General features: G+C 39.8%; 1 protein-coding gene across 1 annotated transcript in view; it reads right to left on the bottom strand.

The window, feature by feature from the left end:
* Positions 1-21,243, bottom strand: part of WDR72 (WD repeat domain 72) — a 379,206-nt gene that overhangs the window by 256,490 nt on the left and 101,473 nt on the right. The window contains exons 3-4 of the mRNA XM_089690609.1: positions 17,089-17,195; positions 12,347-12,425 (exon numbers count right to left, since the gene is read on the bottom strand). Coding sequence (XP_089546735.1) covers positions 12,347-12,425; positions 17,089-17,195 — 186 coding nt within the window. The remainder of the gene's footprint in view (positions 1-12,346; positions 12,426-17,088; positions 17,196-21,243) is intronic.

Genomic DNA, 21,243 nt, shown 5'->3' with positions numbered 1-21,243 from the left:
TATAGTCTTTTGACTAAACTGCCATTTTTGTTTTATGTATTTTAGTCGTCTGAATTGTTATAGTTATAGTAGTATTTTAATTGACTAAAATCTCCAGTACATTTTAGTAGACTAAAATCTAATGGGCAGGGGTGGACTGACCATTTGAGCACTCAGGCTCTGCCCAAGGGCCTGGGGTCAGTAGGGGGCTCCATGAGATGCCCCTGGTACCTTTCACTGTTTTTTTCATAGGCTTTTTTGGGTGTGGGCGAGGACACGGGGGCCCCTTGATCCCCTATTGCCCGGGGGCCCCATGAGTTGTCAGTCTGCCCCTGCTAATGGGTTTAGTTAAATTGTAATGCATTATTTAAAATAGAACTATAGGCAAATTGTTTTCATTTTGATTAGAGCAAGGGAGGGTTATAACCCCTGTCAGAATTTTTTTTGCCATTTGTGTCCCATTGCAGAGATTTCCCTTCACTTCTTGTCCCATGCCTAAAACAGGAAGTGAGAGGAAATCCCTGAAAATTAAAGGAATCCCCTGAGGACCCCCCAGGTCACTTAAACTAGTGTACCCATTGGAAGATTTTTCCCTATAATACTTTCATGGGAACAACCCAAAATTTGGGATTTTCTTTTACCTTCACTTTCAATATTAATGGTTAATACGACAAATAGAGAGGGTAAATCTCCTTAACAGGAGCACAGGCAGCAATAAGAACTGACAGGTGTCCTAATCCCTCTCCACTCTATCCAAAATGTAAAAAAAAATTTGCCTTTAGTTATACTTTAAGCATTTCTCTAGAATTTTCAAACTCATTATATATGTCTGGAGTAAACATCTAATAACATGTTATTATTTATGGTATAAGGATTTGAACTTGCACTACAGATACAGACTTAGGCTTCAAGTGGGGATAGGGAAGTAAATGGGAGTGAGGGAGTGCATAGGACAGAGAACTGGACGGTCTGGGGAGGCTGTTATATTGCACAGTTCTAAGTGCTACTACCTTTCTTGGAGGGGAAACATTCACCATGTCATATCCAGACAGACACGAATCTGATGGAGGAGTTCCTCTTTTTTGGTTGGCAGATGTAATGCCTATGAAAAGTGTTGGCCTTGGACCCTTTGTTTCTTGGGTAATTTTTACAATAAAGCATTGTTGCCCAAATGCCAGGGGCATGAGAGGTGACTGATGTGTCATTTCTCTAAGTCAAAGGAACAAAGTCACAAGATATTCTGCTGAGAGCAAGATAAAAACTTGTTTATGGAAAGAAACGTGTTTATGACATCTAGTAACCTCACATTAAAAACCTGTTTAAAGATGTCTAAGTTAGAAATCCTTAAGTCTGGGGGAGATGAAAAGAGGTTTTGGGGTAGATAAGAAGCAAAGGTGTGACTTTTCAGATAACGAATATGGTGGTTGAACGTGACTCTGTTATCATCGCAGAACCCTTCTGCTAGCTCCTCCTGTGGTGGGTGTGGCGCCACCCACTATTAGACAGCTTACAGAAAATGGATTTATAAGGCGGAGGTCCGGGCGAGACCAGTATAAGCCAACCCCCCCTAGTGGCCAGAGAACGCTCTGATGCTGGGATTTTTGCCAAGGCTATATGGGCTCATCGACTGGTCGCGCCTATGGCTTCTCCGTGACCCTCCTGGGCAGTTTGGTTTTGATGGGATTTGTCCCTCCCAGCTTCTAACATAGCTTTGGTAATGTAATAATTCTATGCTGTTACACTTTCAAATGATGTGTCTATTTCATGCTGTAATGCTCACACTCTTACTTGTGTGTATTATTGTGATGACTATAAGATATATCCTCCTATGTGTCGTGTGATAATAAAAGCGGAGGTTTTGACAGTGCAAGAATATTGCAGTTGGATTCTGTTATTTCTTGGAGTGTCTGGTGAATGCTATGATGTGCCAGGGTAGGTGTTCATTTGGTAGATAGCCTTTCACATGCGTAGAATATGTAATGGTTTAAATACTGATTAAAAGCTACCTTCATCACTACATGCTGATTGTGTGCGTGTATATGACTTGTTTTTAGTTATTGCACCCAGTATTTTTCATTACAACAGGGCATTGTTCCAGAACTCCCAGGCAGCAGGAAGACAGAGGGAGCTCGCGTCTCTCAGCCAGTACAGCTTGCCGATAGAGTCAGGGGGCTGGGGTTTTTTTTACTTAACAGACAGGCGGTGTTCCGAGGATAGCTGAAGTTCAGATGGGTAAATGTCCCTCCCTCACATTTTTGTTCATTGGTGAAAATTGGAATTGATTTTCGTCTGAGTTTTCGTCAACTGACGAAAACTGGAATTGATTTATGTTTAATTTTTGTCACTGAGAACATGCAGATGACAAAAATGAAGATGAAAATATTTTCATCAATGACATAAACACTGGCTTGAGTGGTTTATTAGATATTAACATCGGCTCCAGCTGATGATGTCATTAGAGCATGCTCAGTACTCTGCACTGACAAACACTAAGCGTGCTGTGTTTGCAGAGAAGGGAAACGCACCAATAATGACTCTTGTGCAGGAGTGACTTCATCATGGCTCGCCCATAGAAAGCGTGAACATGGAAGGAAGACCGGGAGAAGATAAAGGTGACAGCAGTGACAGCTCAGTGCTGGAGGGCTCCATTTGAACGGTAAATCTGTCATAATGTACATGGCACAAACCTAAAGTGGATCAATTTATTTTTGTCTACAGAGTTTAATATTGCTTTAAGAGGATGGCACTGCCAAGCTAACCTTCTATTTTAAAGCTGAAGTTTAGCAGAAAAAATAAATCCCTACAGCTTCTGATTCATCACTGTGCAGGCAGCTGGATCCTGGATAAATCTTAACTGCAGGGATGCCTGTCCTCTTCCATCTCTGAACCTCCGGTGCTGCAATGTTTAATGGCTATGGGTCTTCAGGCAGAGCAACACTACAGGTGATCTGATGGGGACACCCCCCGCATCCCTTTTCCTTGATTGAGAAAAGTTATTTCATTGATTTCACTGCTTGTAACATAATCAGTGAAGGGGGTAGAGAATCATGTGACTGATTAGTTTCTTCCCCCACTCAGACATCATGTAACAGGCAGTATACAGTTCTGGCCAAAAGTTTTGAGAATGACACAAATACTAGTTTTCACAAAGTCTGCTGCTTCAGTGTTTTTAGATCTTTTTGTCAGATGTTACTATGGTATACTGAAGTATAATTACAAACACTTCATAAGTGGCAAAGATTTTATTGACAATTACATTGAGTTTATGCAAAGAGTCAATATTTGCAGTGGTGACCCTTCTTTTTCAAGACCATTGCAATTTGCTCTGGCATCCTGTCAAACAACTTCTGGGCCACTTCCTGACTGATGGCAGCCCATTCTTGCATAATCGAATGCTTGGAGTTTGTCATAATTTGTGGGGTGGGTTTGTTTACCCCCCTCTTGAGGATTGACCACATGTTCTCAATGGGATTAAGGTGTGGAGAGTTTCCTTCCCAAAATGTTGATGTTTTGTTCCCCAAGACACTTAGTTATCACTTTTTACTTATGGCAAGGTGATCCCTCAGGTTGGAAAAGGCATTGTTCATCACCAAACTGTTCTTGGATGGTTGGGAGAAGTTGCTTTCAAAGAATTTTTTGTACCATTCTTTATTATTGGCTGTGTTCTTAGGTAAAATTGTGAGTGAACCCACTCCCTTGGCTAAGAAGCAACCCCACACATGAATGGTCTCAGGATGCTTTACTGTTGGTATGACACAGGACTGATGGTAGCGCTTACTATTTCTTCTCTGGAAAAGGTTTTTTCCGGATTCCCCAAACAAACAGAAAGGGGATTCATCAGAGAAAATGACTTCACCCCAGTCCTCAGCAGTCCAATCCCTGTACCTTTTGCATAATATCAGTCTGTCCCTGATGTTTTTCCTGGAGAGAAGTGGCTTCTTTGCCAACCTTCTTGACACGAGGCCATCCTCCAAAAGTCTTCACCTCACTGTGCGTGCCGATGCACTCCCGCCTGCCTGCTGCCATTCCTGAGAAAGCTCTTCACTGGTGGTACCTCGATCCCGCAGCTGAATTGATTTTAGGAGATGGTCCTGGCTCTTTATGAACTTTCCTGGGTGCCCTGAGACCTTCTTCACAGCAATTGAACCTCTCTCCTTGAAGTTCTTGATGATCTGATAAATGGTTGACTTAGGTGCAATCTTAGTAGCAGCAATATCCTTGCCTGTGAATCCCTTTTTGTGCAAACCAATGATGACTGCACATGTTTCCTTGCAGGTAGATTATTATTTGTGTCATTCTCAAAACTTTTGGCCAGGGCTGTAATCAATGAAAAAAAATTCTCTATGGAGGAGGAAGCCTGTCCCCATTGAATCATCTGTACAGATGTTCTGCCTGCACACCCAGGACAGCACCAGAACTTCTGAGACAGGAAGAGGACCAGCATCCCTGCAATGAAGATATTTCTAGGATCTAGCTGCCTGCACACTGTGGGACATACTTCATTACAGGTCAGCGATGTGACTAAAGCTGTAGGGAATTAGCAATTAACGCAGGTATATGTTTATTATTACATTAATTAATGTATTTTTTAATAAATCTACGTTCAGGGAGGTTTTTGTAGTCTTTTTATATCTTTCTAGAGTTTGGGTGTACATTGTGAACAAAGATGCTATTTTCATGTATCCACTGTTCATCAGTTCTTAGGTCTAGAATATCAGATCTGACAAATCCAAAGAAAAGCTCCATATTCGCCATGTCCTTTTTCTCTTGTAAACACTTTAATATTCAAAGAGCATGACACTTCACCGCCAGACTCCTGTCCTCCTTTTCATAACTAACATAGTGAGGGGTCATGCTCTATGAAAAATAAAGTTATTTGAAATAGAAAAAAAGGACTTGGTAGATGTGTGGCTTTTCTTCTGACTAGTATGGATTTTTAGGAGCTGATGGAGCCTGTTGAGTCGTTTGTACCCGCAGCCAGTATAGCTAGAAGCTTGCCTTGAGCAGTGTTTTGTTACCACAACATCAGATCTCACCTGCAGCTCTGTAAAACTTCTACTCTGTCTCTGAGAAGCAGGGATTACGTTGTGAATTCATCCCCAAACTACAGATACATTATTCAGGTTTGTGGCTGATGCAGTGCAGATACGGAGCTGAATGAATCTCACTAACCATGGAACCTGAGTAGTATAGACATGTCTGTGATTACAGGGATGCTTTGGCAAATCGGTCAAGGATCCTGTCTACATTACTACAGAAGGATGCAGCTAAATATCTTACAAATTGTTAGGCCTAGAATCAAACATTCCATAGGCTGCATTCACACCTGAGAGTTTTGTAGCGCAAAGCTCGAAGCTCCAAAACTCTCAGGGGAAAAATACAATATTACTCTATGGAGATGGTTCACATGTCCACTCCAATTTGCCTGAAGCAGAACGCCTGAAGCTCCAAAAAGTTTTGGAGCTACTTTTGTAGCTCAATTTGGGCAGATATGCACCATTCTGACGCGGTTTTATTCCCATAGAAAAGAATAGAAATGTGTGATTAACAACTTTGTGCGCATTTTTGCGTGCGTTTTGAGCGATTTTCTGCTCAAATGAAAAAATGTAATATAAAAAATATTAATAGTATATGAATAAATAAATGTAAAATAAATACACAAATAAATAAAAAAATCATGATTAATGAATCATAAATAAATAAATAATTACCCCCTAACCTTATGAAATGAAATAAATTATTATTATTATTATTATTATTAATAATAGTAATAATAATAAGCACCCGAATATATACATTATTAATAACAATAATAATAATAAAAAGTATTGTTATTATTATTTACTATTTTTTTAGGTTTTGGGATTAAGGTTATGGGTTAATTATCATTAGTATACTAATTTACAATTCCAAATATTTATTTATGATTATTTTTATTTATTTGTGTAATTATTTTTCATTTATTCATTAATTATTATTATTAATATTATTATTGATAATATATTTTTTGTTCGTGTTTAGATGTTTAGGTTCAAGTGTTTATTTTTATTATTATTAGTATTAATAATAATAATGAAAATAATGATGATAATAATTTGTTATATTTTTTAAGGGTTAGGGGTTAATTATTATTTATTTATTAATATCTAGTATTTTTTTATTATTTTTTTACTTGTGTCAGGGTCCAGGGTCACATAGTTCTCCCTTTCACTGTAAGGGGAAATCCTGTAGACTTTGATGTAAAAGGGGATGATGTGGAGGGGGGAACTCTGTTGACCACAGTGATCCCCCATAGATTCTGTGTAGCCTGGCTGGAGCTGTCACACTATCCTTACCTCCTCTATTGCTCGGATGCAGGGCAGGCTCAGTCATCATCCTCTTCTCTTCTCCTCCCGGCACTCCCACTCCCCCTCTTCATATTACCCGCCCGTTCAGTGTTATTTGTCTCCATTACTGGCACCATATTGTTGAAGACCAACTCTACTATGTGTATATAGGAGACTTCAACAAAATGGCGCCAGCAATGGAGATGTCAGCTTGGTCAGAGTCCGAGCTCCTGGTGATGGAGAACTGAGGGAGAGATGTGCCATCCAGGTTGGTGTCCGGAATGCAAGATTTTTATTGCAGCAGCGACTGTGTGCTGACCTACCCTCCTCCTTTTTACAGATGTCACTGCGCCAGCCCACCTGAACCCGAGCACTGTTTGGCCATCTTGGGCCCCCCCCAGTGGCGGAATGGCAGGGCCCAGTTGCAAGAGCAACTCGACGTCTAGGCCCAGATGCCGGGAGGGCGCACATTTGCGTTCAGCCAGCGCCAAGAGGTTAAAAACGTGTCCAAAACCACGTACTGCATACACGAATAGGGCACATTTAGGTGTATTAAGTGTTTGAACACTAATGGATTACACTGGCCGGAATATTAATTTATTCTTGCCATTGGAATGCATTAATGCTCAAACTCTCAAAAGCACCCAGTGTCTAGAGTTTAGGAGCATTGGGCAGGTTTTCTGCTCTTTAGTGCCTCTCCTGAACGTGCATTTGATTATTTTTTCAGTCTGTAAATGTTTTTCTTCTAATACGCCTGTAAATGTCTATGTGTGCATGGGCACATAGGGAGAGATTTACTGAAAATGGTGCATGGTACCTAGTCAACTTCTAACTTCAGCTTGTTCAATTAAAGTGGTAGTAAACTTTCTTTAAAAAAAAAATGGCCCCAGGTGGTTTAAGCCAGCCTTTCTCAACCAGGGTGCCATGAGATTTCTTCAGGGGTGCCTTGGCAAAATGTCTAAAAATTGGCCAAAACTTGTATACAAGCCAGTGAGTGGAACAAGCCTGCCTTTTAGTTACACAAAGCCACAGGTTTTCATTGTGCACCATTACGACCTTCTAGCCGTCGGTGTCCTGACAACCAATGACATCATCAATTAATAAGGAGGATGTCAGCTGCCTGCACAGCATCCTAGTTTGACCCTTCCCTGCCCCTCTCCATCAGTGCTGGGGTCTCATTAGCACGGAGATGGAGAAAAACCTTCACCAGGTCTTCAATCTTCACCAGGTCTTCAATCTTCACCAGGTCTTCAATCTTCACCAGGTCTTCAATCTTCACCAGGGCTTCAATCTTCACCAGGGCTTCAATCTTCACCAGGTCTTCTTTCAGGGCTGTGGGGCTATGGCAGCTTGACTGGCCAAGCCGCGATGATGTCACTCCTGCACATACACATGGGAGTCCCGGCCACAGCACAGAGCTCTGAAGGGATAAAATGAGTATGCTGTCCCTTCAGAGCTCCCGCGTCGGTGATATCACCGGCTGTATCCCATGAGAATATCTCCTAAACACCGCAAGTGTAGGAGATATTCACCGTACCTACAGATAAGCCTTATAATAAGCTTACTAGTAGATACAAGTTGCAAAGCGGAGTTTACTACCGCTTTAAGCGTTGGCAATAAAACCTGGAAGCTGATTGATTTCTATGCAAAGCTACACCAGATTTTGTGCGCCAGTTTTAGTAAATCTCCTCCATAGGCGTACCTAGAGGAGCGTTTAAGGGCTGAAAAGATAAATGCTAAAGTCTTGTAAAAGTGATATTTTTTAAGCCTAGGCCGAATCCAGACTATTACTAGTTTCACACTCAGTTTTGAATCTCTTGGTTTCCCTATGACATATGGATCATTAGAATTAACTTTTAATGTAGTGTAATATTGTTATTTTTTACATTCAGAAGAACATTGTAAGCTCCAAGGAGCAGGGCCATTATATCGCTCTTGTATTGAAATGTATTGTCTCCCTTTATATTGTAAAGTGCTGAGCAAACTGTTGGCGCTATATAAATCCTGTATAATAATAATAATAATGTCTCTCAGCAATGTATGTAGTTCAGTGCTGGGTATGAAAAGTGAATATCTCACAGTAAGACCATAACACCACCATGGATTCTTATACTTCACGCTGTAATCTGGAGAACCTCTGAAAGAGGGCACTAAGGATGATGATTATACTGATATAAATATCTCTTTTAGCCTGTGGGGTCACATGACAGATAAATCCGAGAGCTGACAAATCCTCCTTGATTTTAGTTATTATTTTCCTTACAAGCAACAAAAATCACAATAAAAAACTCCATTGCAAGTCTTTTCTTCTAAAGTGAATCTGTAAGAATATAACATTTGGAGCTGCTACTCATGACTTTAAAGGTGCGGACTCCAGGATTGTCATCCTGATCCTTGCTTCACTACATAAGTAAATACTGGTGTGGAACAAGTAAGACGCTGGAAAAGTACAAAAAGTCATCACTTGTTCCAGGTCAATGACTCACTTAGTGGTGAAGCCAGGATCAGGAGGACAATTCACAAGCCTACAGATTTAAAAATCAAGTCAGCGAGAGCAGTCCCTGTATTTCTGCACTTGCAGATTCCCTTGAAGCATTCATGTGAATAAAAATAACCTTCTTCGTCAAGTTTTAGCATCTATTTACTATACACAATACTGCAATACTTTACATACTATTTACTATACACAATACTGCAACTTTTTAACCACTTCAATACGAGCACTTTCACCCTCTTCCTGCCTAGGCCAATTTTTGGCTTTCAGCGCTGTCGGACTTTGAATGACAATTGCGCAGTCATGCCACATTGTACCCATATAACATTTTAGCATTTTTTTTCCACACAAATAGACCCTTCTTTTGGTGGTGTTTAATCACCGCTGGGTTTTTATTATTTGGTGGACACAGCTGGCGACAGATGCAGCATGGCCACACAGCTGCGCACTAGGTGCGTTCTTGGAGGATGTCATATGACGTCCACCTGGAACTCCGAAAGTCCTGCCTGGCCATCATTTTGCAATAGGCTGGGCTGTAAGTGGTTAAAGAAAAATTCCAACTATGAATATTTTTACATAGCTACGTTGGTCTAGCTTGGACCAATGTAACTATAGTAAGCATATAGCATACCTGTGAGATCCCTCTAGAGCTGGAAATAGACACGGCTCCAGTGATCTCCACTTGCTTCCCAGTCCTGTTCCGGGTTTTAGTCCCATTTTTTAGCAGCTGCCCTACTGTCTTCTGAACACTCAACATGGTTGCCATTTAGAGAATGCTTTTCATTTTCTCAATGAATGCAATGTATTCTCTGATTGGATGAGGGAGAAAGCATGATATCACCACGCAGCCTCTCTCTCATGCAATCAGAGAACACTTTGCGTTTATTAGGAAAATGCATATCAATTTCTGAATAGAGTCTGTGCCTGGCAGTTGATCTCCTTTCTTCAAAATGCAGCATAGAAGCCTCTTGGCACGGGATCCGGAAGCTAGTGAAGATCACAGTAACAACAGTGTCTACTTTAGTGATTTCCAGCTTCTATAGAGATGCCACAGGTATGCTATATCGGTAGAGTTACACTGGTCCAAGCTGGACCTAGAAACTATTTTAAAATATTCATACCTGGAATTCTTCTTTACCGTGAGTTAGCTGGAGTTAATAATAATGATATTGAACAATTGGTCTGAGATAGAAGATCATGGTTCAAAGGGGAATTCTCATCGTCTTGTATATGTAAATACCAAGCACAGCATGTTGCTTGTGGTGGAGTGTTAAAGCAACAGCATCTTCACTGGCTGTAAGATTGCAGTGTATTGGTGAAGTGTGCCTGAAATCCTCCAGGGGGTGATGCCAGACATAGTTCAAGCTGTGGAAGGACTGTCACCAATTAAAAAGAATTTATCAAGCAGTTGTAGGACTGTCACTCTGAAGCTGCTGAATCAGTTTGGAGTAGGATGAACCTGTCATTTTGTGTACAGCCTGAATTACCTGCAGTCTTTGCTCCTGTTGCCATCTGTGCAGTACACCGTGGGAGACATTTATAAAAGCAGTTGTTGTGCAATTAATGTGCAATTTGCATGCAAAATTGTTAAAAAGAGTCTTTGGGTCAGTTTTGCAAACAAGGCAACAGATTTAGTTCTCAGTGACTGTTTGGCCAAATAGCATCTGCCTGCCTATCTTCTCTTCTGCCACAACTAAGTTTATTTAGCTGCACATCTGGTGCAGATTTAAGAAGTACTAAGGAGCAATTTTTAAACATGCGCAGGTAATCTAATTTATTATGCAACCTGTTTCCAGATAATAAATCTGCTCCTACCTTGCCACAGATTAGTAACCACAATCATTAAGACAGTATTGATAAATGTCCCCCAGTGTGTATTACAAGACTTAAAGAGGCAAACAGCAGTAAAGATATATGGTGTCACAAGCTGCAATCTGGGTGTCACTCTCTCATAGAAGAACTGCCCATCTGGAAGGCAGAGGGTCTGTGTGTGTGATTGCCAAAGCTGCTGGGGAGACTGCATAGCATTTATGCCCCATGCTCATAATATATAACTTATACAGAGCAATATATAAAAGAAAATGTATATAACTAATTAAATATGGCCCATAAGAAATATATTTAACTTAACTGTCTGCTATTGTGCAGTAAGCTAGGTTGAATAAATCTATGAAAAAGTAAAAGATGGAATTAAAACCTTTGACTTATTGCAGTTTGGTAGTCATTATAAAAGCACACATAAGGTTAACTGGAGCAGTAAGGATTTAACTGCCATCCCAGCTCTCTTCTATGGTGACCTCATCATCTCTGAAGGTGGTGATTGCTTCAAATGAGAAATATCATTTAGCTCTAGATTTAACATCTCTGACAGCTAATTCAGCTGAGCTAGAGGTGGTAAGATAGTCATATGTTAGTTTCTAATTTCACCTATATAATGATTTCATTATCAGATAGCCATCCTAAACATATTCTACGGTAAAAATCACATATTTTTCAGCTATCATTTTACACTGAGGAATTGATTTACTTTTTGCTTTACAGTGAATGCTCACTTACAATATATATATATAAATATATATCCAAAGGGGTTGCAGGATAAATAAAACGTATTGTACATTCACACATAAACAAGTACTTTCTGTGAATTTACATAAATTCAATTTATGCTGTACTGCAAACCCATAATTTGCAGGCGCTGATCACCTTTACTGTGTGTGTGTGTGTATATATATATATATATATATTTATTTTTTGTTTCCCTTTCACATGCTTAAGCATTTAAAATGGACACCTTCAGCTTTATCAGTGGGGAAGGCAACAGTTTGCTGACACTGTTAATGAGTTTACAAATTAAAGAAAGTCTGAAATGGTAAATCCACTCTTTAAGGCAATACATGATAAAATGTAAATGTACCTTATTAAATTTAAAAAGGGATGAAAATAAGTATATATGTATATATATATATATATATATATATATATATATATATATATAAATACAGCTAATGCTGTGGTATAATATCAAATTGTAACAACATGTAAATGTTATTTTGAAATCTGGAGTATATTTTAATTAAACTGCCCCCTAGGCAACTCCTATGGCATCTTTCCTTTGACTGCTAATCTCTAAAGCTGCAGAGTTCCCAACTGCTTTTATAAAATAAATATGTATGTATGACTTAATGGAAAGTTACTGCTTGCAAGATTCTATAGAGAAAAACTGCACTTTGAAATATATGAAGGCACAGGCTGTCTTTGCCTGTAGGCAAGGGGCTAGATGGCCTTTCTGCAAAAAATGAGTCTTTTAAATAACAAAATACAAATAAAACTCATCTATTGATTTTACACAATGAATCTGTTTTGCCTATATGTTACTGAAAGCTAAAGCTCCAACTAAAGGCTTAAAGATTCAAACAACAATTAAAATATGAATAGAACAGGATCTTCTTAAAGTGGTGCTTTGGTTGCATTTCAAATGAAGGTTAAAGGTCCCCAATAAGCATTTTCACAGCAAATTTTGCAGTGACAAGTCCATGCTGATACTTACGCAGATTGCTGTGTGCCTATACGGGAGCTTGACATTCTCAATGCAGTGACCAGTGGTGACGTTCCATACACACATCTCTCTGCAAGACATGACCCCAGGTTATTCATTGTTATTTCCACTCAGCTGGCTAGGACAATTGTGTGACACTATATTTTTTTAGAGTAAAAACTGTATTTAAGTCAATGCTTATCATTTATGTAGCTTTTTGTTAGAGATTACTGGTGAAGAAAATGTTGTGCTCATAAAGGACGGGTGGCATACTGAATGTATTTCCTTTTGTTTAGGTAATTACACCTTGCTGCTGAGCATCAAAATAAGTTTAAGGCCATGTCTGGAGTAAAAGAAATTGTAGGTGTGCTGCGATTACGTCTCATCAGCGTGTCAGCAGAAGTATCATTCTTCAGAACTACATCCTGCTGAAAATGGGTCATTTCACAGAACCTCAACCACATGTTTTCAAGCATATGTGCAGCTCCTGTGTTATTTTCATTCAAATCAAAGTGATGGGCACTGAAGATGAAACAGCACCACCATGAGGATTCCTTAGGATTTGCTGAAAAGATTTCGGACCTCAGATTACACTAATTTAACCAATTCAAAAATGCAATGAGACACTTAAATTATGTATTTTATATTATAAATACTCTTACTTTTGATTTAATTAAACCATAACATTTTAATCCAAACAGAATATTGTTCAGAAAGTAATTTAAAGTTTCAAAAGGATACAAAAAGGTGTTGATATTTATTAATAACAATGTCAACAGTAATATTACAAGTAATAATAATGCCTGTAATATTACTGCCACTACTACTGCTATTAAAAGCAAGAAAAGTAGTGTATTTAAATATGAAAAACACAAAAAAAATTAGGCTGTTTAAAACCAAAATAAAATTAAAAACTCAGCCATTGATTTTACACATTGGATTTATCTTACAATACACTAGCTTCCACTAAAAGCTTACAAATAAGGGAAGACAGGAGGCGTCAGATAATTGCAGTATGTGTATAAAGATGGTTTATTAAAAGCGGTTAAAAACACTCACAAGATGGCTAAAAACTTCAGATTTCAGAGGCCTCTAGGAGTAACCAGCAGCTCTGAGCACATAGCCTGATAGCCTGACACTTGTCCTGATCCTCAGGTGCGTCCCTAGGGTTGGTATCACCCGGTGCGGTAACACTTGGTGTCACCCCTCCAACGATCCCCGCAGGATGGATCTGCGAATTAAGCATAATGGATCGGAGTCCGATTCATTATGCTCCCCAATCCGCAGATCTGATTCATCCCCCCGCACCTGCCTAGGGACACCACTGCTGATCCTCTTCTCCTTCCGGTGATGTCACTTCTACCATGCATTCCACGCTGCTTCCGGGTACGCTTCCTGATGTACACAGGGCGTCCCGGCTCCATTATCCCATCTTCAAGCCTAGATGACAGCGGCAAACCCTGCTAAAGGAACAAGCTAAGGACCTACTATCTGATAAGTCTGAAGTTTTTAGCCATCTTGTGAGTGTTTTTAACCGCTTTTTAATAAACCATAAACCATCTTTATACACATACTGCACTTAGCTGGCACCTCCTGTTCTTCCCTTACTGTCTTCCCTACAGAGCTGGGCCCACTCTGTGGACGGCTACAGCCTGCGCCTCTTTGGATTTTCTGTATCTTTTGGAATTCTAGGACTTATAAGGACTTTGTAAGAGTAATTAGGACTTATAAGGACTCCGTTATATATTGTTTGCATTACAATTGGTCCTGGTTAAGCACCAGATCACACAGTTTTCATTGTAAAGCTTACAAATGTAAATAATTTAAATATAAATGAAATAATGACTTCTTGAATTGGTACCTTAGTTTCATCTGAAGCGAGAGGTAAAGGTCTACAATAGGCATTCTCATATTGCTACTACCACTACTACTGCTTCAAGATACAGTATCACTGAGTAAATCTTATGTGAAAGGACACTTTATATGTCCTAACACAGCTTTGTGTCTGGTTGATTGTTGGTAAAATATTGATGAATAAGAACAAAGTCATTAAAAACACATTACAAAATATGAAGTGCCAATTGAGATAGTTGCTATGGTTTTAATCAAATTTGTACACCAGTATGTTGAATTTTTGTACTGTATTGTATGGGCCATAACATTACTAGAAAGCTTCCTGTGGATTTCTGCAGCGCAAGTTATACAGATTAGGACCAATGTAAATGAGTGGTGAGCTTGGTCTTCAGTTAGGAGGCCTGATATCCACTAAAAACTGCAGTGTGGACACAGTTTAGTGGACATAAGAACATCTCAGTGTGTATTTAAATGTAGTATAATGCATGCTAAAATCGGGCATTGAGACTTAAATGTAACTATCTAACCAGACATCTCCAGGAGACTTACTTAAAAAAAAATTATAAAAAATCTTCCCTCCATCTGTATGTTTAGATATATATATAACAAGATTTGCATAATCGATATTAGGAATGAGCTGGATATGCCTGGGTTTGGTTCCAGGCAGGTTAGGCCATTACAGAAGTTCAAGTGCCAAATTTGAAATACCATTCAACAAGTCAATGAGAGCCCAATATTAAAAATCAATTCTGACCTTTTTCATGTTCAATCTCTTCATTGTTATCAGTAAAAGGGTATAAGAAGAACTGGGACTGACGGGATAATAAAAACAATACTAACAGTAGCAAGGCTGGTTGTACATTAAGATTGTTAAACAATAAAACAACAAGATTGGTGGTGGTTGAGTTTCAAGTCATCAAATATAAAGTGTGCAAAAATACATACTATACAAATTATATAGGAATCATAACTGCACAGCTCTAGGGCCATTCAGGGTCCCTACAGTGAGAAAATAGGAAGGAGGGGGTTCTGGGGGCCACCTGGGTCCTGAATAAAAAGTAGTAAGCTAGTTCAAGGGTGATGGTAATGGGGGAGCAGCAGGGAGTCACCAACATGTGGGGATAGGAAGTGTGTAACTCAAGGTTGCCATAACCTAGCAAATTTTGTGACTCTATCCAGTACGACTGTTTAGATTTTAGCATGGATCATGGCTTGTGTGATTCTGTTCTTGGTAATCTGACCTTTTCCTATGGTAGCAAACATGGGATAGTCAAACAAATGATGCAGGGGGGTGGGCATTGCCTTTGCAAACATGTACCCACCCAAAAACAAACATTTAAATTTTGTTTGGCAGGGAGCAATGATTTGATTAATGCTTAAAGTAAAATCTGTATGATGTATACAACTTGCTGCAGAAAAACAGACATTTACAAAAGAAAAAAAATGCTGTTTAAATTGCCTGCAATTAACTGATTCAGCTGTGGTTCCCCTTCCTAATTCATACCAGGTTTTTCAGGTCATTTTAAGATTTAGATTTTAAGGGGGAACCCCATGCAAAAATCAATAAAAGGAAGAGTTGAGCCCCTAAAAAACATAGAATTCATACTTATTCACAAAAAAGTAAACCATCAATAAACCACACAGTTTTGGGGAGCTCGTTCCAACTAGCAATATGGCAGACTAAAATGGGATTTGGTACATCACTCTTAGAGGCATCCTCTGCAAGAGGAGTTTCAGTTTTGCTGAGATGCTTTCTATGTTATTCCCAGCTATAGAGATCCAGATTACTTTCTTTTTCATTTTACAATAATGAGGCCCCATTCACATTAAGTGATTTGGAATCATACGCAGAATAGCTGCGATTCTGCCCTCAATTCCAAATCACAGCAAAACACACGATGCGCGCTTTGGTGCCATTATTCTTCATAGCACCCCAAATGCAATACCATTCTGCCACAATTGTCATGTAAAGAATCGTGTAGCAATTGCAGCAAAAGGTGTGTTTAAAAATTGAGCTAAGCTTGTTGACCAAAAAGGAGCAGGATCTTCTTTTGGGCACCAAATGTGCATAATGCAGCCGATTGAAGTGGGCGGGCTACCCTATGCACAACATGAGCAATCACATTGCGCTTTAAGAATCACGTGTGAACGCTTGGTCCTGCAATGAGATATCTGAATGGGGTCTTAGGTTGTACAGGTGCAGATAATAAAGGTGAATCATTCTATTTGGCAGTCAGTTTCAGAAGAGCTATGGTAAGACAAACATAATTTTCATTACAGTGAAGAAAGGTAAGCAAAACATTTAGCTAAAATAGATAAATGCATCGAAATTAAATTTGTAAATCAATGTGCTGCATGCTAATGAGTTAAGCTATTACATTATTTATTTTAATAATTAGCGCTGTTATGCCACTGTCAAAAATATTATTCATACTGAATAAAAGATGGCTATTGCTTTCTCAAAGTGGAGCTTCAGTTTTATCTCATAAATAGAGTGGAAAGTATATAATATTTACTTGTTTTAAACTTTTTGGGGTTTTTTTAACATTTCTTCAGTAACTTCTTGGTTTCCAAGCCTAGGCAAGTTATGTCATACATCCCAGAAGTCTTTACAAGGAAAAGAGGGGCTTTCTCAAGCTATGCACACCCTCCTGCCCCGCATGTCTGACCTAATGGCAGATGGATTACAGGAAGTAAATGTCACGTGATTCATCTGTCCTTACTCAAGATGGCCACAGCTAGAAATGTTAGGGGATGTTTTTCAAAGTGATCTCTCAGAAAAATAAAGACATGGATGGATGGGTGAATTTGCTTTGTATGTTAAAAATGAATTAAATAGTATTTTTGGTTTGTGATGCTCAGATGCAATGTAGTTCCACTTTAATTCACTTGGTACTCACCCATTTTCTGCTGCACTCACAACATATGGCTGTTTTTCAAAATCCCTTGCTTTTGCTAAGCAAGTGATAGCAGCAGTATGACCAAAAAGAATTGCTTTGGAAGTAATCTGAAAAAAAGAATATTGTGGAAGTAACAGTGAACAATGTGTGTCACCACTCCTTTGTTGACAAAGCTTTACTGAGTTCCTTAGCGTTACATCATGCTGAATACAATAAATAATAGTGTGTGTTTCTATATTCAGGCTTTGTTTTAAAGAGAATAAAGTTTTCACCAGACTCCTAATTTGCTAATATTCATTATTAATTAAACTAAAAGAAGTGAATTGAAAAACATTATAAATCAGGCACAACAAACTCAAGTCTAGAGAAGTGCCAAAAATTAAGTTGCACCTTATTCCATGGGCCACACTATAATAAAAGCTACTCATTAGAACTATTGCATTAATGTAAAGTATTTCATAATGTCCCCTATTTTGTATTCCTTTGATACAGTTTGCAGCTATTGTACTTTAAATAGTTTTGTTGGATACCAATCAACAAAAACTTTGCTGCTCCCATTTATTCTGGAAAACTATATGTTTGTGTTTAATCTGCCTTTACACTTCCAAGGTGGAACAAAAAACTTATAGTGATAACTAAGAGAGAGGCTTTGGGTGCTGCTCATTCTAGAACCGTGACTATTATACATCTTCTGCCCACCCGACAACTTTTGAGGCAACCATCAGCAGGCCACACAAAAAGTTTCATTTGACATACACTAATTCCAACAAAGAATTACCTTGAACCGACAACCTTGAAAAGGGTCTTCTGCTCTCTGAGCAGGTAGCTAATGGGATTGATGTGGAGGGTGGAGGGGCTAATCAGGATTATCAGGTAGGAAGATGGGTTACTGTAAGTGGTAGAGAGTGGTAGGGGCTCACAGAAAAGGAAGGCCGACCCTGGGTTTGTGCACCCAAACAGATTTGCCAAGTTGGGTGAAGATGTGGGGGTGGCAAGCTCAGGGGTGGCAGCCCTGGATGTCACTGCTATCCCTAACAGCCTGGAGGGCAGACCATCTGGGAGAGGTGGTGAGGGTAGTGCAGGAAAGCCTAGACAGCCGGTGGTAGTAGGGGATTCTATAATCAGAAGGACTGATAGAATAATTTGTCAACAGGATCGCCTCAACTGAATAGTTTGCTGTCTCCCTGGTGCCAGGCTTCGGCATGTGGTGGACCGGGTTGATAAATTACTGTGAGGGGCTGGGCATGACCCAGCTGTCTTGGTCCATGTTGGAACCAATGACAGAATACATGAAAGGTGGAGGCTCCTTAAGAATCAATTTAAAGAACTAGGCTGCAAGTTGAAGGGAAGGACCTCCAAGGTGATATTCTCTGAAATACCACCTGTGCCATGCACAACTCAGGACAGAGAGGGGGAGATTAGAGAACTCAATGCATGGCTAAAGACCTGGTGTAAAAGGAAAGGATTTGGGTTTATAGAGCACTGGGCTGAGTTTTCATTGGGGTGCAACCTATATGCTACAGATGGTTTGCAACTAAATGGAAAGGGGTATGCTGTGCTGGGAGAGAGGTTTTGTGTAATACAATGCTAGCTCAATTGATTAAATCTCGCGCTACATGATTGGATTCTCATATACATATTGCACACATAATACACAAAATATTTCAGAAAATAGTTATGCAAGATGTTTTGCTCTTTTATAGAAGAGCCAAAGAAAGATGCACAAGAGCTAAAGAAGCATTGAAAAAAGATTTAATGAACAATTAATGCAAAAACGCAATACAAAAATTGCTGAGTAAGGCTCCATGTACACGGGGCACTTCTGAATGATGGAAACTGACTGCTGGAAAACGTAGGGTAAAAAACATCTGTTTAGCCGCTTTTGCATAATGCGTTTATGCGCGTTTGTGTTTAGAAGCATTTTTTAAAGATAAGCACAGGAGAAGCTCCCAAATGCCCAGAATGCACTGAAAAGTGGTAAATTGTTAACTATTTCAGACTGTTTCAGAGAAATACAGAGAGTAGAAGCAGAGAGAGCAGTATGTATTGAGATTAGCTTATATGCGAGTTGCTCATTAACATTTCTTTTGTTTCCAAGGGTGGGAAAGGTGTCTGGTGGAGTGAGTCAGTAAGGTCACCAGGCAGGGGGTCTTCAGGAGGAATTTGAGGTGTGAATGGTCATTAACCTATCTTTTGTTTCCAAGGGTGGGAGAGGTATGAGGTGTGAATTGGTCATTACAATGTGTGACAAGCTTGGCAGGAACATCCTGTGTTCAGTGTTTTGTCCATTTGAGTACCTTGAAAATGCTTTGCATGCATTTTTCATGATAAAAAAAAGGCTCTGGACAGCATTGGGAAATGGAAAAGATAAAACATTTTTTCAAATGCAAACATTTGCTGCATTTTGCGTTTGAAACGCTGATAAAATCGACTGCTGAACGCACATTTGGTGCGTTAAAAAAAACAAAACGTAAACTCAAATGCCTGTCAACGACTGTAAACGAAGATGTGTACATGGACACATAGGAAAACATTAGGGTGAGTTCAGGGGCTGCTGAAAAAAATGCTGAACAGCTCCTAAACGTGAGTTTATCACCTGCAGTGTACATGAACCCTAATACTTAAGCAGTAGAGTTGATACAGGCTGAATGTGGAAATGTATTAAGCATTGAGTTTCCAGGATAAACGCTGATATTCATACATACTGTATACAGCTTAAAAGAGAAGTAGGGCACTTTTTCCCCCTACCTTACCTAGGTGGATGCAGCATCACTCCGATGGGTCTAAGGGTGAGAACTCAGCGATCCCATGACCACTGATCGCTGAGTTCTCACAGCCACCCTAGGCAGAGAGCGGGACTGTCAGTCATTGCTATCTGCTTTGCCCCCTCGCAAGCTCACTGGAGATCTGGGCTGTGAAGGGGGCGGGAGTGGCTGGCTCGGGCTCTCAGCAATTCGTTGAGAGGCTGAGCCAGGCATCACTCCAGACTCTGAAGTGGATCTCAACATTAGAGTCAGGATCTTTGCCCGGCATGGACAGGCTGAGTGACGTCAGTCTGCTGTCAGCTGAAAATGAGTCACAGGAGTACAGAACAAACTGCACTCCTGTGATCCACAGGAGAAGTACAGACACAAAAGCTTTGGCTGTACTTCTCCTTTAAAGCCCAATTGAATTCCTTGTTGAAATCAGCTAAATTAATTCAAGGTGCATCAAAACAAAATGTGCTTAATGTCTTACAGTTCAAATTCTTTCTGAAGCAGCCACCACCTGATTAGAAAAGCCTGGCCCCCACCAGCAGCTACAGAGAAGAAACCTTTCTCTCTATGAGGAAGCAGTGATCTAATTTCAGAGGTCTGATATTGTCCCTACTAAGTCAAATCCATAGCATTCCAATTAGTAGGGAGCATGAGCTTTGCTGATTGCAGGGCTATGCTGTAGATCTGAATGTAGAGGATTGTCCCATGGTTAACCATGCTCAGATGTAGGTCTGATCTCTTTAACTCCTTTTCCCATAATCCTTTGAGTTCTCACAATCCACTGGATTCCCACAAGCACCTGTGCTCCTGAACCTAGTTATGACTAAAGCCGTGTAGGCTGAAACAAATCAACTGACTGTTATTGTAACTTTTACGCTGTATTTTTTCCAATAAAGACAAGATTTTAGAGCTACGTCGGTTGTGCAGATCAGATTATGGACAATTACTTTCAGCTGTGCTACTGGAGATCGAGAACACACTAGCTCTACTGATGGAGGTTTGTATGGGTAGCAGCACCATATTCTCTTTTTTTTGCTCCTGCACACACCCAGGGCATATGAGTGTCCCTGTTTCTTGCACTCTGCAGGTTAGAAAGACTGCACCTGATGAGGCAGAGGTGGCTGTGTACTGGATCTGTAGCCAGGTGTATGGTTCTCCACTATTAGTCCCAGCGTGCGGACAGCTGGGTAGGAGCCCAATAGCACACAGTTTCTATGGAAGACCTAGTCACTGCAGGGGGCACTGCTTTCAAAGTACTGCGCCTCAAGTGGTTCGGCCCTGTATCTGCAGTCACTTGCCTGTGGTGCAAACCCAGAGATTGTGTTAGCTGTTTGCATGTATCTATCCTGCAGATCTATCCTGGGCTTAAATATCAAAGATGCTAGTGCAAAGTCAAAGA

This window comes from Staurois parvus, unplaced genomic scaffold, assembly GCF_062004578.1.
Source record: "Staurois parvus isolate SC_StPar_1 unplaced genomic scaffold, SC_StPar_1.0 ptg000536l, whole genome shotgun sequence".
NCBI classification, from domain to species: domain Eukaryota; kingdom Metazoa; phylum Chordata; class Amphibia; order Anura; family Ranidae; genus Staurois; species Staurois parvus.
Note: the sequence above shows the minus strand (reverse complement) of the source record. Positions and strands in the feature narration are given on the sequence as shown.